Consider the following 15,896-nt stretch of genomic DNA (forward strand, 5'->3'; position numbering starts at 1 on the left):
CGACGAAATTCCGACGGATGTAAAGCAGTCCGTCGGAATTCCGTCGGTATTGTCCAATCTCAAATGGCTATACAACGGTCATATATATTTGTCGGCAACGGTCACATGGTTCGTCGGAATTCCGTCGGAAAATACCGACGGAATTCCGACAACTTTGCTGTTAATCGGAATGTCGTCGGAATATACCGACGAACTTCCAACGACTACAACGGTTACATTTTTTATCGGAATGTCGTCGAAAAGTCGTCGGAAAATTCCGACGAACCATATTTCGTCGGAATTCCGTCGGAAATAGCCGACGGAATTCCGACGACTTAATTTTTTTGGATTTGGTTGGAAATTTGTCAGTATTCCGTCACAAATGTCCGACGACCTTGGTGTCCGTCGGAACCTCCGTCGGAATTTGGTGTGTTTTCTTGTAGTGTTTGGGGATATTTGTAGATGGAGGGTTACAATGCATAGGAAACCCAAAAGAGCTAAAGGGAAGGTATGGTGGATCTTATGTGTTAACTATGACAACAGCACCAGAACATGCGAAAGATGTAGAGATGTTGGTTCAAGATGTTTCTCCAAACGCCAGGAAGCTATATCACATCGCTGGGACACAGAAATTTGAGATCCCAAAAGAAGAAGTTCGGATCTCACAAGTGTTTCAGGCGGTGGAGAAGGCCAAGCGCAGTTTCAAGGTGTTTGCACTTGCGGACACAACTCTTGAAGATGTCTTCATTAAGGTTGCTAGAAGGTCAGACCTTTAATGTCTTCTCTTGAAATATTCTTAAAGATCATTATCGTCAAAGAAATAACACTAAAAAAGTTTATGTCACAAATATAGACTCTAAGGATCAAAATGATCAAAATGTTTCATTAAAGAGATAAATATACACTTATACCTCTACGGTTAACTAATCCAAATCTTACGGTTTAGAGTTAAGGGGAGGGGATTTGAGATTGTGATTTAAAATTTTATAAAATAAAAAATAAATATTAAAAGTTTGAAAACAAAAAATTTAAAAATAGTTTGAAAAGGTATTTTCAAATTGCAAAAAAAAAATTGAAAAAAAAAATTATAAAAAAGTTCGAATTTGAAAACATATAATCTAAAACTATAAAAAAAAAATTTTGATTTTTTTTTAATCTTTTTTTATTTTTATTTTTATTTTTTTTATATATCTAAGATATTAGGATCCTTTTACCTATTAAATAAAACATTTTGGTCATTTTCTTTGATGTGATCTATTTTTGTGATCAAACTTTGAAAAAAGTTTATTTAGGAGAATTGCTTTTATCGTTATTGTCTGTTTAACATCAATAACTGTTCTCGTTTGCGGAATTGGTCATGACATGTAGAGAGGTTTGGAAATATTCATGTATACTATTGGAAATTTGGCTGCATGTTTGTGAAAGAATAACTGGCAAAGAATAACTAGCAACTAATTAGCTAAATAATAAAATATAATCAAGTGGTGGTAGCCTAGTGGCAATCTCTTGGGGTTTGGTGTGTATCCACATCAGTCTTGGGTTCGATTCTCCCTGGGAACTAAATTATCATTACTTGGCCAGTCTGGGCTTGGGCTTCGGCTCAAGTGGTTTACATGGTGGGCCATAACAGATTATTGGTTCACCCCCTGACATTAGTCGGATGGTATTCCAAACTCGGATCAGGCAGTGTGGTACGCTTTCGGGCTAGTCCACTCTGTAGCACTAAGTGCATTCCTCCCGGAGCCGACCAGATCAGCAGATAGGGTTTATTAAAAAAAAAAAAAAAAATTAGCTAAATATCGAGAAAATGTCAAAATGCTATTGAATAATGAAGACTGTTTCGTAACAGAGACATTATTTTCTAGTCCTTTTAATCAGATCGTGCATTGCTTCTTGACCAAGTTACTTCCAACAGGAAAATTGGTTTGCATTCTATCAAAGATATATATACTTCTTAAATGGTGGTAATTGCACAGTCAACCAAACAACCCTGACATTTTTACGTGAAACATTAAAATCCACTAGCACGTGATTACGTCTGAGGTGAAGTCAATAACAGTATTATATTCCTTTATATTCAGTAATAAAATACAAATAATAATTGAAACTCTTTCTCTTGACTAATTATAGGATTATGGAAACTATTATTCTTATTAGAGTCTTTGAAGACTATATATACACATACAAGAGAGGAGACTAGGTTTAAGTATTTACAAAGTAGTCCTAATAGTTATACTAATCTATGTATCTTCTATACGTTCCCTCAAGATGGAGGGGATGGAGCCACACCAATCTTGGTACATGCAAATTGAAACTGGCTTCTTGGAAGTAGTTGTGTTAGCGTGTCTGCCAGTTGATCTTTAGCTGAAACATGAGATATCCGTAGCTAGCCTGCCTGAATCATATTCCTAGTAAAGTGATAGTCCAAGGCTATATGTTTCATCCTAGAATGAAATACCGGGTTGGCGCAGAGATAAGTCGCTCACACATTATCACAGTATATGATAGGAGGGTGATAAAGATCTATTCGGAGCTCAGACAGTAAGGAGCATAGCCATGTAACTTCTGCTGCCGTATTTGCCACGACACGGTACTCAACCTCCGTTGACGATCGTGCAATGCCCTTTTATTTCTTTGAGGACCATGAGATTGGATTCTTCCCCAAATAGATAATGTACCCATTTGTAGAGACATAGTCATCAGTATCATTGGCCCAGTCAGCATCGGAGAAAGCATGTAGCATGAGTGGCGTTTTCTTTGAAAAGAAGATTCCATGTGTTGTTGTACCAGCTAGATACCGCAGTACACGCTTTGCAGCTTGCCAATGTTCTTCCGTTGGTTGATGCATGAACTGTGAGAGTCGTGTTACAGCATACGAAATATCTGGATGGGTGAATGCTAGGTAATGGAGACTACCAACAACTGAACGATACTGAGATCCATCAGGCAAAGGTCTTCCTCCTCAGAGTGTGAGCTTTGGATAAGCAGCGAGAGGAGTGGAGACGGGTTTGGCATCTGTCATGTTCGTCTTGTGTAAGAGATCTCTGATGTATTTGTGCTGCATCAAATGCATTCCCTGTGGCGTGCGTGTTGCTTCGATTCCAAGGAAATAATGAAGATCAGAGGGATCCTTGATGGAGAAGCGTTCCGCAAACGAAGTAAGAACTTGGTGTATAAAGCGATGGTCATTCCCAGTTACCAGTATATCATCGACATACACTAGCGCATATGTGAGGGTATGAAGCGTGCAATGAACAAAGAGAGAGGCATCAGCGTGTGAGTTGATGAAACCGGTCTGAAGTAGATGTTGATTGAGTGACAAGTACCATGAGCGAGGTGCTTATTTGAGACCGTAAATGGGCTTGCGCAGACGACATACATGATCTGGTTTGTCTTTATCCACGAAGCCAGGCGGTTGCATCATATAGACCAGGTCAGTAAGATCTCCTTGCAGAAAAGCATTGTTGATGTCTAGTTGTTTGATCGGCCACGCCTTCGTCACTGCAATCTCAAGAACCAGACGGATTGTAGTTGATTTAATGACAGGGCTAAGTGTCTCCGAGTAATCAACACCGTACTGCTGGGTGTAGCCTTTCGCAACTAGACGACCTTTGGAACGTTCTTCACTACCATTAGTCGTGAAGATCCATCTGCAGCCGATTACATTTTGTCCTTCTTGCGGTGGTTCTAGGTCCCACGTGTGGTTAACAATGTGAGCATCAAATTCAGCCACTGCTGCGCCTCTCCATTTATCATCTTGGAGTGCTTGTTTTATTGTTGTCGGTTCTTTGGGAAGACTTTTGGTACCTGCAACTGTAAATGTTAGTTTCTGGATGGGTTTTGATATTTTATTTTTGGCACGAGTTTGCATTTTATGGACATTTTGTTGTGGTTCTGTGTTTGGAATTTCTTGTTCAGTAGAATTATTAGACACGGTAGGAAGGGTTGTGTTTTGTGTTTCTGTAGTTTGTGGCTGAGTCTGGGGTGAAGACTCATTTTGTTGTGGAGCAGTAGGCTCATTGGACTGTGGGTGAGGCTGAGTCATTGGTGTTGACTCATTTTGAGAATGAGCAGTGGGCTCAGAGGTTGAAGAAGAGAATGAGTTAAGAGGTTCAGAAGGTAATACCTGAGGTGTGGAGTGAAGGTTCATGCCCGGGGATCCCATTCTTGAGAGAGGTATGAAGGAGATTGGAGGTTCCATTGACGTTGAGGCAGTAGGTTTAGTAGGTGTTTGTGTCTGAGCCTCTGTTTTGAAAGGAAACTCTGTCTCATTGAACTGAACATGGCGCGACATATAAATGCGACTACTTTCAGTATCAAGACAATAGTAAGCACTTTGCGTTGGAGAATAGCCTAGGAATCCACATCTCTTCGAGCGATCTTGCAGCTTGTTCGTGTTGTATGGCCTTAACCATGGAAAACACAAGCAGCCAAACACCTTTAGCTTCTCATAATTTGGTTTGTCTCCAAAGAGCTTATAGTATGTGATGAACCCTAAGGAACGAACACTCAACCGGATTGATTAGGAATGGATATGAACTCCAAAGGAGAATTGGATGGGATGAATGGTGACACAAAGGGTTGCGGATGGCCCAATGATACTACCAGACTTCGATCGTTGACGGATGTGACGCACCGGTCCAACAAAAGAAAGATCGAAACTTAGATAACCTCACCAAGAAACTAAGAAATGTTCTAAACAAAGAGTAAAACTCAAAAGAAGAAGGAAAAATCGATTATTATTTTCAATGGAAGGGGTTACATACTTATAGAGTTTTGTAGTCAAAGACATTAATGAGAAATGTAGAAAAACAAGACATAGAAAAAATAAACTTGACTAGATCTGGTCAAGACACGAAAAATGAAGAAGACTAGAAAATAATAAAGGAGTCAAAGACTCTGATTTTGAGGCAGACTGGTCAAAGTAACCATTAGTCTACTGTCCAGGTTCATCCGAGCTAGCTCGGTTTGGTCGAGCTGGTAAACAAGAACGCCACCTTGGGCCGTGTCCATGAACCAAACAGGTTGATGCTCGGACCGCGGCACATCATACTCTCCCTCTTCAAAAGAATTTGTCCTCAAATCTATTTTACCTGAATCAAAAGAAAATGAATCAGACAAAAAGAATTTTAATAACAAGTAAAATTTAATGAAGAATAAATTTGGAGAGAAACTTCCTTGGAGTTTTGAACTTGGTTTCCTCGAGTACATGCATCTCCAAATCTCAAACTGATAAGCACGATCTCTGCTTCTGTATCTGACACCTTTTGGAGACTGATCCTGTTTATCCTGGATACTCAAAACAAACATTAAAATACCAGGATCATATGTGCAAGACAAGTACTTGTTCAGATCAAAAACCAAAGTTTATTTCCCTTAGAACATTTAGCACACGTTTCAGATCATCATGAAGCCTATCAAAGTAAGTGTTGTATACCAGAATGGTGTCATGGCATGGTGTCATGGCATGTGATAGCACAGTTCCTAAAGAATAAATTCAAAACATGCGCAAGTTTCTCAGATTTAGAACACAAAAGATTAAGTTCAAACTGAGAATTTCTTATCCAAGGCTCAACATGTTTATCAAAGAAGGTGTTGTAAATCCGAATGTTTTCAAGACATGAACTACCATAGAACATTTTCAAAACGTGCCTAACTTGATCAGATTCAGAACACAAAAGTTTTAGTTCAAGATCAGATTTCAAAACAGAATCACAACAAAAATCGGTTTTAGCTCTAAGTGATTTATGTTCCAGCAAAATCTTAACCATGAATTCATCCAAGGCACAAGTGGATGCAAACAAGTTACCAGTGATCAGTGCATATCTATAAGAACTCAGACTAAAGCTATTTTCTTTGAAGACAAATGAATTAAACGATTTTCTAGAGCAGAAAATTAGTTGTTGCAAATCAAGCTCAAACGACTTTTCAAGATGATCAAGACCAGAACGTTTTATGTCATTGGAACTGACTTTATCAAACAGATCATGCACAGAACTGATGATACAAATTTCCTTACAGTGCTCTTTGGACAAAGGCATAGGAGTTGTGCCGGGATCAAAGCAAAGTCAGTTCTCCATGATGATGGATGTGATGCTTTGTTCTTCCTTATCAAAGAATTGGACCAAGTTCGTCTTCCTCATCAAAGATGTGATCTGGATCATCATCCAAACATATCCTAGTGTCAAGACGTGGTCCTTGTTGTGGGTAGTCCAATGACTCTTCCTCAAAAACCTGTGAAACTAGAACAAGACTACTCGGATGCTCCGGTTCAAAACAGGTTAGTCCATTAGTCTCTTTATTATCAATATCAAACATAAGATCAGGTTTTGGGGAAGGAAGATCACATTCATCCTCACAAGTGAGCAAACTTTCCATCAGCTCTTCATCATACTCATCAAAAATTGGTAAAGAATCCGAAAAATCTTTTAGATCTTCAAGGCTGTTTTCAGATTTACCTTTGGGTTTTTCACTGATGAATAATGATGGCTCAGCTACAGGTGCACGTGTGGATGTGCTCTTCTTATGAATCTTGTTGACGTCCTTGAGGATTTTCATCATTTCCTTCTCAAAGTTGTCACAGATCTCTTGGACATCAAACTGAAGAAAACGCCTCCTTTGATCAGCCTCATCTCTAGATGATCTAGACTGCTCTCTACATCTTTGGTTTGGCCTCTCATGTGGTTTTCTTAGCCTTTCCTGCACAATAACAAACTCATCAAAAGTATTCAACAAGTTTTTAGATGAAGAATGAAAAATAGCTTGCTGTTGGGAATTTTCGTTGCTACTCTTCTTGAGAAGTCCAAACTTAACCTAAAAATCTCAACACAAAAGTTAGGAGATAAAACTTCACACTCTCAAGTGTTTAATCTCACTCACTCAAGTGTTTCTCTCAGATTTAGGTGATCACACACAAGATTCTACTCAATGTTCTAAGAGAACAAATCAAAGAATTCCAATGGGAGAATCCAAGCAAACAAGGGAATTTTCTCAAGATAGAAAGATAGGAGATTTTTAATTTTTGAAATCCGTTTTAACCACCTCAAATGCTGGATTTTTCCTCAGCCAGCATGCTTTCTCTTCTACCACCAATCCCCAAATGAAATTTTCTATTTCTTTTTTTTTTTTAATAGATTTTTTTTTTTGATATGGTTGATGGTAATGAGGGGCCCGGATTTAAGAAAGGTATAAGAAGAAGTGTTTATAAGAAAATGGAAGATAAGAAAGATGAATGAAATAGACAATACCGGAAGAGTGGCTCTGATACCACTTGATGAACCCTAAGGAACGAACACTCAACCGGATTGATAAGGAATGTATATGAACTCCAAAGGAGAACTGGATGGGATGAATGGTGACACAAAGGATTGCGGATGGTCCAATGATATACTACCAGACTTCGATCGTTGCCGGATATGACGCACCGGTCCAACAAAAGAAGGATCGAAACTTGGAGATAACCTCACCAAGAAACTAAGAAATGTTCTAAACAAAGAACAAAGAGTAAAACTCAAAACAAGAAGGAAAAAATCGATTATTATTTCCAATGGAAGGGGTTACATACTTATAGAGTTTTGTAGTCAAAGACATTAATGAGAAATGTAGAAAAACAAGACATGGAAAATATAAATTTGACTAGATCTGGTCAAGACACGGAAAATGGAGAAGACTAGAAAATAATAAAGGAGTCAAAGACTCTGATTTTGAGGCAAACTGGTCAAAGTAACCATTCGCCTACTGTCCAGGTTCATCCGAGCTAGCTCGGTTTGGTCGAGCTGGTAAACAAAAACGCCACCTTGGGCCGTGTCCATGAACCAAACAGGTCGATGCTCGAACCGCGGCACATCAGTATGGAGATTGCATCGAGATTGTTGGTGATGGCAGTCAGTTGATTGAATAGACCGCAGCTGTGAATGAAAATGTCCAATAGGTCTTAGGCATAGACACAGTAGAAAACAAGGTCAGACCAGTCTCCACAATATGGCGATGCTTTCGCTCAGACACATCATTGTGCTGAGGCGTATGAGGTGGAGATGTGAGATGTGCAATTGTCATGTTGAGAGAGAAAACCCCTTAGTGCAACATACTCTCCTCCATTATCTAAGAAGAGAGTTTCAATAGACAAGTTGAACTTCTTTTCAACGAGAGACTTGTAAGCAATGAACACTTCTTTAACTTGGGATTTTTTTGCGTAAGGGATATATCCAAGTGTATCTTGTGTAGTGATCAACAAGAACAAGATAATATTTGAAGTTGTCAATAGAGATTATGGGTGAAGACCACACATCTGAAAAAATGTATTCAAGTGGGCCTGAAGAAGAGATAGAAAAATTTGTGGATGGTAAACGGTGGCTTTTATTAATCATGCATTCAGAACAAGATAACTATTTATTTGAAGAAGTAATGGGAAGAGAAAACTGAGAAACAAGAGTGTTTAAAATAGATAAAGAAGGGTGGCCAAGTCTAGAATGCCAAGAGAATAGAGATGTTTTTGGATTGGATGAAGTGATCATGGCCGCTGCTCTAGGGAGTGAAACAGGCCATTCATAGAGCTGATTTCTATTCTTGCCTTCGTGTAATGGGAGCCCTGTGCTGAGATCCTTCACCTGAAATGATGCAGGAAAGAATTCAACTGAAACTCCATTAGTATTACACAATCTATATACCGAGATAAGATTCTTATCTATATTTGGTACACATAATATAATGCTAGATTGCGAGTAGGAGTTGAGAATGTTGCTGATGTTGGTATCACCGTGGAAGTGATATCTTTAGACGCAAGCAACTTGGCCTCGTGATTGAGTAGTCTCTCATGAACTTCAGTGATGCTTGGTGGAGTATCTTTTCCTTCGATCTGATCCACCACAGTTTTGTATCTTTCAGGAAGACCAGTGAGAATGATCTCAACTTGATCCTCATGATCATAAGGCTTTCCAAGGATCGCAAGTTGATCCAGCTTGGTCATCACGCCTTGAATGTATTCATCAATGGATTTGTTGCCTTTGGTATTGATCTTAAGTTGGTCTTTGAGTTTTTTGATATGGCCACGGCTGGGTTTAGCATACGTATCAGCTAGCTTCTCCCAGATCTGAGACGCAGTAGTGGTACGAGAGACCATCGGTTGAATGGAAGTTGTTATAGCACCATGTAATGCGCTATAAATCAACTTGTCTTGTCTTGTCCAGCGAACAAACTCTGGATTTGGGTTGATAGTATCACTATCGGTGATTGTTGCAGCAGGTATGTCAGGAACAGCATCAAGGTGACTGGCGAGAGCATAACCATCTAGCAAAGCATGGACTTGCAAGCTCCACATCAGGTAGTTGGTGTTGGTGAGCTTGGATACATTCGACATGTTGATGTGTAGAACAGAGTTGGTGTTGTTGAGGGAGATCACCTCATTTGCGGTTGTGTTGGATGAGGAACTCATGACGGCTAGGAAGTTTGAGAGCGTAAAAACAAAAATTAGGTTTTAGGAGAAGAGCTCTGAAACCTATAGGAGAGACTAGGTTTATGGAAAGTATTGTTCTTATTAAGTCTTTGAAGACTATATATACACATACAAGAGAGGAGACTAGGTTTAAGTATTTACAAAGTAGTCCTTATAGTTATACTAATCTACATATCTTCTATACTAATGGTCGTGGGATCACTACTCTGCAGCTTCCTACATTGAAGTTTTCACGATGGTCACTTTCTTGATTTCGTTGACCAAAAGAAAAAGAATTAACAAAAGTAATCACAATCCTATTTTATTAAATGAGGAAGAAGAGTAAGATATAAGAAACAGGCAAGGAGAAGACGATTTGGTAAGTCTTCTTCCTTCACAAATGGCGGATCCTGGTACTGCCAGTTTCTTGACGAGAGCCAATGCCTTGCTTAGGAAAAACTTAACCTATCAGGTATACGTTGTCCTTTTCTTTTTCTGAATCCCAATTATACTCTCCCTTTATAGCAGTTTCCTATAGTTCTAAGTCAACTCTGTGTCATATGTATTGCTGTAGAAACGGAACATATGGAGCAACTTTCGGCTTATCATGATACCTTTATACCTCTGCGTACTTTTAGTGATCATTCAAGTCCTGGTTGATACACAATTTAATAACGCTGATGAAAATCGTTGTGGTTGTCAATGTACTGTCACCAATCAAAATGGAAAGTGCGTAAACAAGACTTGCGGTTTAGAATTTTCGACTTCGGATCAAGCATTATTTTGTCCCATCTCTAGTCCTCCAAGATGGCCTCCATTGCTACAAGTCCCGCGTCCTGATAGTCGCGCTGTTCGTGCTAGTTTCCTCCCAGACATAGGCCTACCTGATGAATCTTGCAGAAGAACAAGAACTTGTCCTGTTACCTTACTTTTTACTGGGAATAACCATTCTCTTGGAGCAAGTATGTATGCCTAATGCCTCTGTCGTCTATATAGTTTTTCAATGAATCATACTCTTCATGTGTTCTCTCTAGGCTTACTTGGGAATCTGCTACCTAGTTCTGTAGCAGTGAACTCCACTGATCCCTTGCAGGGTTTAGCCTATAATGTCTTGGTAAGTTCTATGTTCGAATCCTATTTGCTTCCACTATGAAGTGTATAAACCTATGTCTTAGCTTTTCTTTTTGGAGATCATTTTATCAGGGTACAGAGATAGAGGCAGGAGACACCAATTATCTTGATCCAGGGATTTCCTTAAATCTTACCATATACAATATCCAATCTCGTTGCATTTCAAACGCTGCGTTTTCGTTCTCATTTGGTGAAGAACCTCTCAAGTTTAAAAAAGGTATTAAGTTTCCGATACTGTTGATGGTACTGATATGTTAACTATGTTCATTTTACTTTGGCTGTAGATGTTACCGAAATACCTCTTAATCATATACTGTCGGTTCCCCTGTATACATATCCCACCTTTGTTAAACATACTACTTTCCTTCCAAGGAGACATTTTTTTGGGACGACTAACTTAATGGTTTGTGTTAAAACCAGAGTTGAAATGTGCTCAAGGATTGAATCTCTGGCGAAATAACTCCAGAGAGGTCAATGATATGATATTCAAAGGTTATCGGAAAGGAAATTCCCAGGGGAAAACAAATGAGATTGCTGCAGGTTGTTGTTCAGCTTCTCTGTTATTTATGAATAACCATGTTTAATAAACACATGAGATTTCTGATTCCTCCCGTCTGTTTTCTTGTTTCCTTAGCATACGACCTTTTGAACACGGATAGGAACAACTTCAATGTGCACATCTATTATAATTCAACATACAAGGAAAACTCAAGAAATACGCCTACAACGTTGCTTCGACTTCCCCGCTCAGTCAATATGGTAAGAAATAATAACAATGTTCTCAAGAGATCTTCATCATTGCATCTTCACTATGATATTTTCCATGTGCTTACACTTTGCCAATCTGCAGGTGTCAAATGCTTTCCTTCAATTACTGCAAGGCCCTGGAACAAAGATGTTGTTCGAATATGTCAAAGAAGTTCCTAAAGTAGAAACTAGACTTCGTCTAGACATCGCATCTCTAATTGGCCCTCTTTTCTTCACATGGGTTATTCTTCTTCTGTTCCCTGTAAGTTTTCTTTTAATAGAGAACTTACTGTAGGCTTTCTTCCAAGAATAATCACCCTAATGTATATTATGCTTTAAGAAGGTTGAAAAGGGCAAAAAAAATTCTATTCCTGGCAGTCTTAAAATTTAGGAGCCAAATGATCCAAACACATTTAAACATTTAAATTTTGGGGGACATATTCATTCTACTGTCCCCAACACCTGCCATGAGTCTATCTAAGACTGGACAAAATATCTGAATCGAACGCAAAAACATTGTACCGAGCAGAAACTAAAAAATTATCTGAACAAGTTTAAAATTTTGGTATACAAAGAACCCGAACCAAAATATTTTGCGTACTCAAACATATCTGAATTACATTTATATGTTTAAATATATAAATTATCTTTAGATCTATAATATCAAGAAAAATATTCGAAATATTCTAAAATATTTAAAATAGTTCAAAATACTTAAAAATAGCAAAAATATCAAAAATTAAATATTTGAAAATAGTTAGAACTATTTAAAACATGGAAAATATGCTAAATACCTAGTTATTCTCCACCCAAATATCCAAACCTGACCAATTTTCATGTCAATTTATGTATCTAGTCATACATTATTCAAATTTATATGTCGTGTAATTTCATAATTTTTGGATTTTATGGTTTTAAGGTATATTTGAATTTTTGAATTCATTTGCATAATTTAAACGGATATCCAACTCAAAAAGCAGAATCAAATCTGAATCAAAAATTATAAATACCTGAAAAGGACTTAAATCTCTAATCTCCGAAACCTGAATATACCCCCAACACCCACCCACTTGAAGACTTAGAGCCATTATGTATGCAGGTGATCTTGTCGTCATTGGTGTATGAGAAACAGGAGCGTCTTAGAATCATAATGAAAATGCATGGGCTAGGAGATGGTCCTTATTGGATGATTTCGTACGCCTATTTTCTCGCCATGTCCACGTTATACGTTATATGCCTAATGATATACGGGTCAGCAATAGGTAATGGTTTATGAGTTTGCTTTCTACAGAAAATTTCCCACTCTATAGGCTATGATAGTTTCTGGTTCCTTGCAGGGCTCAAGTTCTTTCGGCTTAATGACTACAGTATCCAGTTCACTTTCTATTTCCTTTATGTAAACCTGCAAATTGCCCTTTGCTTTCTAGTTTCATCAATATTTTCAAAGGTCAAGACATTAACAGGTACAAAAACCGTAGTTCTTGAATTTGTTCACGAACATGTCAGGGGCTAAAGGAATTAATGTGCATACTCTTATGTCTAACGTGTAGTTGCTTCTTACATATACGTGTTTTTATCTGGACTTGTGGGGGAGTTTCTACTCGAGTTTCTGATTGAAGACCCATCGTTTTCGAGTAAGTTATTAAGATTAACGTACAAGCACGTTATTTACAACACTCGTTTATGCGCTTATCTCACAGTTGAAAACGATTGCTTCTCATCCTTACTTTTCCAGGAGGCTGGATTATTGTCCTGGAGTTGTTTCCTGCCTTCTCTTTATATCGTGGACTGTATGAATTTGGAGAATTTTCTTTCCAAGGAAACCTGAGAGGGGCAGATGGGATGAAGTGGAAAGATTTCAGTGATAGTGCAATGGATCATGTTTTTCTCATCATTATCGTTGAGTGGTTTCTCGCACTCACTGCAGCATACTATATCGATAAGATGTCTTCATCCGGAAAAGGCCCTTTGTTCTTCTTGAAAAGTCCTATCAATAAATCTCCTTCTCTGCGAAGGCCTAGTTTGCAGAGGCAAGGCTCCAAGGTCGTAGTTGAGATGGAAAAAACAGATGTTACTCAGGAGGTATGTTAAATGGATTCACCATATATTGCATGTTTCTTGATTATTCAGGCTCTGACATAGAGAAACAATTGTTTAAATCAGATAGAAAAGGTCGAGCAGTTGATGCTTGAGCCGAGCACAAGCCATGCGATTGTTTGTGACAACCTGAAGAAGGTGTATCCAGGTAGGGATGGGAACCCGCCGAAGTTGGCTGTCAGTGGGTTATCCCTCGCTGTTCCTTCAGGAGAATGCTTTGGCATGTTGGGACCTAATGGTGCTGGCAAAACATCTTTCATCAATATGGTTAGTACCAAAATGGGCAAAATCTTTTGTGATTTAGCTTATAATATCATAAAGTGTGTGATAGATTATATATCGTGTAACTATAGTAATATGTACTGTCTTTTCCTAACCAGATGACTGGGCTCCTGAAACCAACATCCGGAACAGGGCTTGTTCGAGGTTTGGATATATGCAATGATATGGACAGAGTATACACCAGCATGGGCGTCTGCCCGCAGCACGAGTAATTGAACTCTTTACTTCCATTTCATCTTTTACCAAAAAAAAAAAAAAGCCTTCCATTCAATTTGTTCTTCCCAAAAAAATGGCAAAAGAGCACATAGAGAGTATAGTTGTTGTCTTGTTCCCTTATTGTCTGCTGTGTATCAGTTTACTCTGGGAAACGCTGACAGGAAGAGAGCATCTGCTGTTTTATGGAAGACTTAAGAATCTCAAAGGCTCTGACCTCATCCAAGTATGTTATCAATCTTACTTGTCTAGACTCTGCGTTACTACAAAAGTTATTAAAATCTCAGATTCTGGGATCATCAATCGATCTCTGATCCTTATTTTCCTTTCATTAGGCTGTGGAAGAGTCTCTTAAGAGTGTCAACCTTTTCCACGGAGGAGTTGCTGATAAACCTGCTGGGAAATACAGCGGAGGTATGAAAAGGCGGCTGAGTGTTGCCATTTCACTTATCGGAAACCCTAAGGTACACTATTGTCTGATTATTATCTGACTGAAGCGTTAGAAGAAGTATACCTAGAGCTAGAGCTGTCAAATAATCCTTCCAGCGGCCAATTGAACTTCTCCAGACAAACCATTTTTTTATGTTGGGCTATAATTGGTCGGTCTATAATGGACAATGATAAAAAAATTATCCATGCCCAATAAAGAACATGTCTGTGGACTGCACACTTCATAATAGGCCAGAGAGTTGAGGTCTATGAATCTTAACAAACTCCTTTTTTTTTTCAGGTTGTTTACATGGATGAGCCAAGCACAGGACTTGATCCAGCCTCAAGAAAGAACCTATGGACAGTCATCAAGCGTGCAAAGCAAAACACTGCCATCATCCTTACAACTCACTCAATGGAAGAAGCAGAATTTCTTTGTGACCGTCTAGGGATATTCGTAGACGGAAGCCTGCAATGCATAGGCAACCCAAAAGAGCTGAAAGGAAGGTATGGTGGATCTTATGTGTTTACAATGACAACCTCTTCAGAACACGAGGGAAACGTGGAAAGGCTGATTCAAGATGTCTCCCCAAATGCCAAGAAGATATATCACATCGCAGGGACCCAGAAGTTTGAGCTCCCAAAGGAAGAGGTTCGGATCTCAGAGGTGTTTCAGGCGGTTGAGAAGGCTAAGAGCAATTTTACCGTCTTTGCTTGGGGACTCGCAGACACAACTCTTGAAGATGTCTTCATTAAGGTTGCTAGAACGGGTCAAGCTTTTAATGTCTTCTCTTGATGAGATTCATAAGACGTCAATATTTGTTTGTGCATTTAAAATTGCTACTATATGATACAAAGTTAGCGATTGTAAAATTTTATATATATATATATATATATATATATATATATATATATAAATTTGATGGGGTTGGTTTTGTGGATTACACTGAGATTTCAAAACAATTGGTTTTACTCTGTTGATTCATAAATCCACGATCAACTTTGGGATTAGTTTTGCCTCTTAAGGTAATGAACCCCAATAATTTTCTTATCATTTCCATGTTTGTATAGATTTTGGCAGTGCCGTGCACTATTATCGCAGGTGATAATGGAGTTTCTAAGTTCATGGGGCCCACATAAATGGCAAAAACCGATCACAAAAGGCGTCAGATAAGTATCGAGTTAAGTGGGTCTGACACGTTGCGATCCGCGATTGGTGATTTTTTAATTTTTTTTTTTAATCAAACAAAAAAAAAATTAAGAAACCCTCTAAAATTTTTACGGATAATCATGCTCTAAGACAAATTTTAATCTAACTATATTTATATATATATTATATATTTTTATAAGAGAAATATCGTAGGATAGCATTAAAAAAATTTATGTCACAAATATACCTAATGATCAAAATGACCAAAATGTTTCATTAAAGAGGTAAATATACACTTATACTCCTAGGGTTAACTAATTCAAACCTTAGGGTTTATAATTGAGGGGTAGAGATTTGAGATTGAGATTTAAAATTTTATAAAATAAAAAATAAATATTAAAATTTTGAAAATAAAAAATTTAAAAATAGTTTCAAAAA

The 15,896-nt window shown here is 38.1% G+C and overlaps 1 protein-coding gene across 1 annotated transcript; it reads left to right on the plus strand.

The window, feature by feature from the left end:
- The first annotated feature begins 9,658 nt into the window (after window positions 1–9,658).
- Window positions 9,659–15,172, plus strand: LOC106324951 (ABC transporter A family member 7-like). The gene is made up of 16 exons (XM_013762956.1): window positions 9,659–9,881; window positions 9,984–10,371; window positions 10,444–10,523; window positions 10,613–10,757; window positions 10,961–11,080; window positions 11,175–11,299; window positions 11,391–11,549; window positions 12,387–12,549; window positions 12,625–12,750; window positions 12,838–12,921; window positions 13,023–13,369; window positions 13,451–13,651; window positions 13,765–13,874; window positions 14,021–14,105; window positions 14,215–14,343; window positions 14,610–15,172. Exons 1-16 carry the CDS (start codon window positions 9,810–9,812, stop codon window positions 15,102–15,104), a joined length of 2,829 nt encoding a protein of 942 aa, XP_013618410.1. The 5' UTR covers window positions 9,659–9,809; the 3' UTR covers window positions 15,105–15,172.
- Window positions 15,173–15,896: the final 724 nt, after the last annotated feature.

This window comes from Brassica oleracea, chromosome C1, assembly GCF_000695525.1.
Source record: "Brassica oleracea var. oleracea cultivar TO1000 chromosome C1, BOL, whole genome shotgun sequence".
NCBI classification, from domain to species: Eukaryota; Viridiplantae; Streptophyta; class Magnoliopsida; order Brassicales; family Brassicaceae; genus Brassica; species Brassica oleracea.

Coding starts and splice junctions, on each gene's coding strand:
- LOC106324951 (XM_013762956.1), top strand. CDS start 9,810: ATGGCGGATCCTGGTACTGCCAGTTTCTTGACGAGAGCCAATGCCTTG. Junction 12,751..12,837: donor AAAGGTCAAGACATTAACAG/GTACAAAAACCG, acceptor TCTAACGTGTAG/TTGCTTCTTACATATACGTG. Junction 14,106..14,214: donor AAGGCTCTGACCTCATCCAA/GTATGTTATCAA, acceptor TCCTTTCATTAG/GCTGTGGAAGAGTCTCTTAA.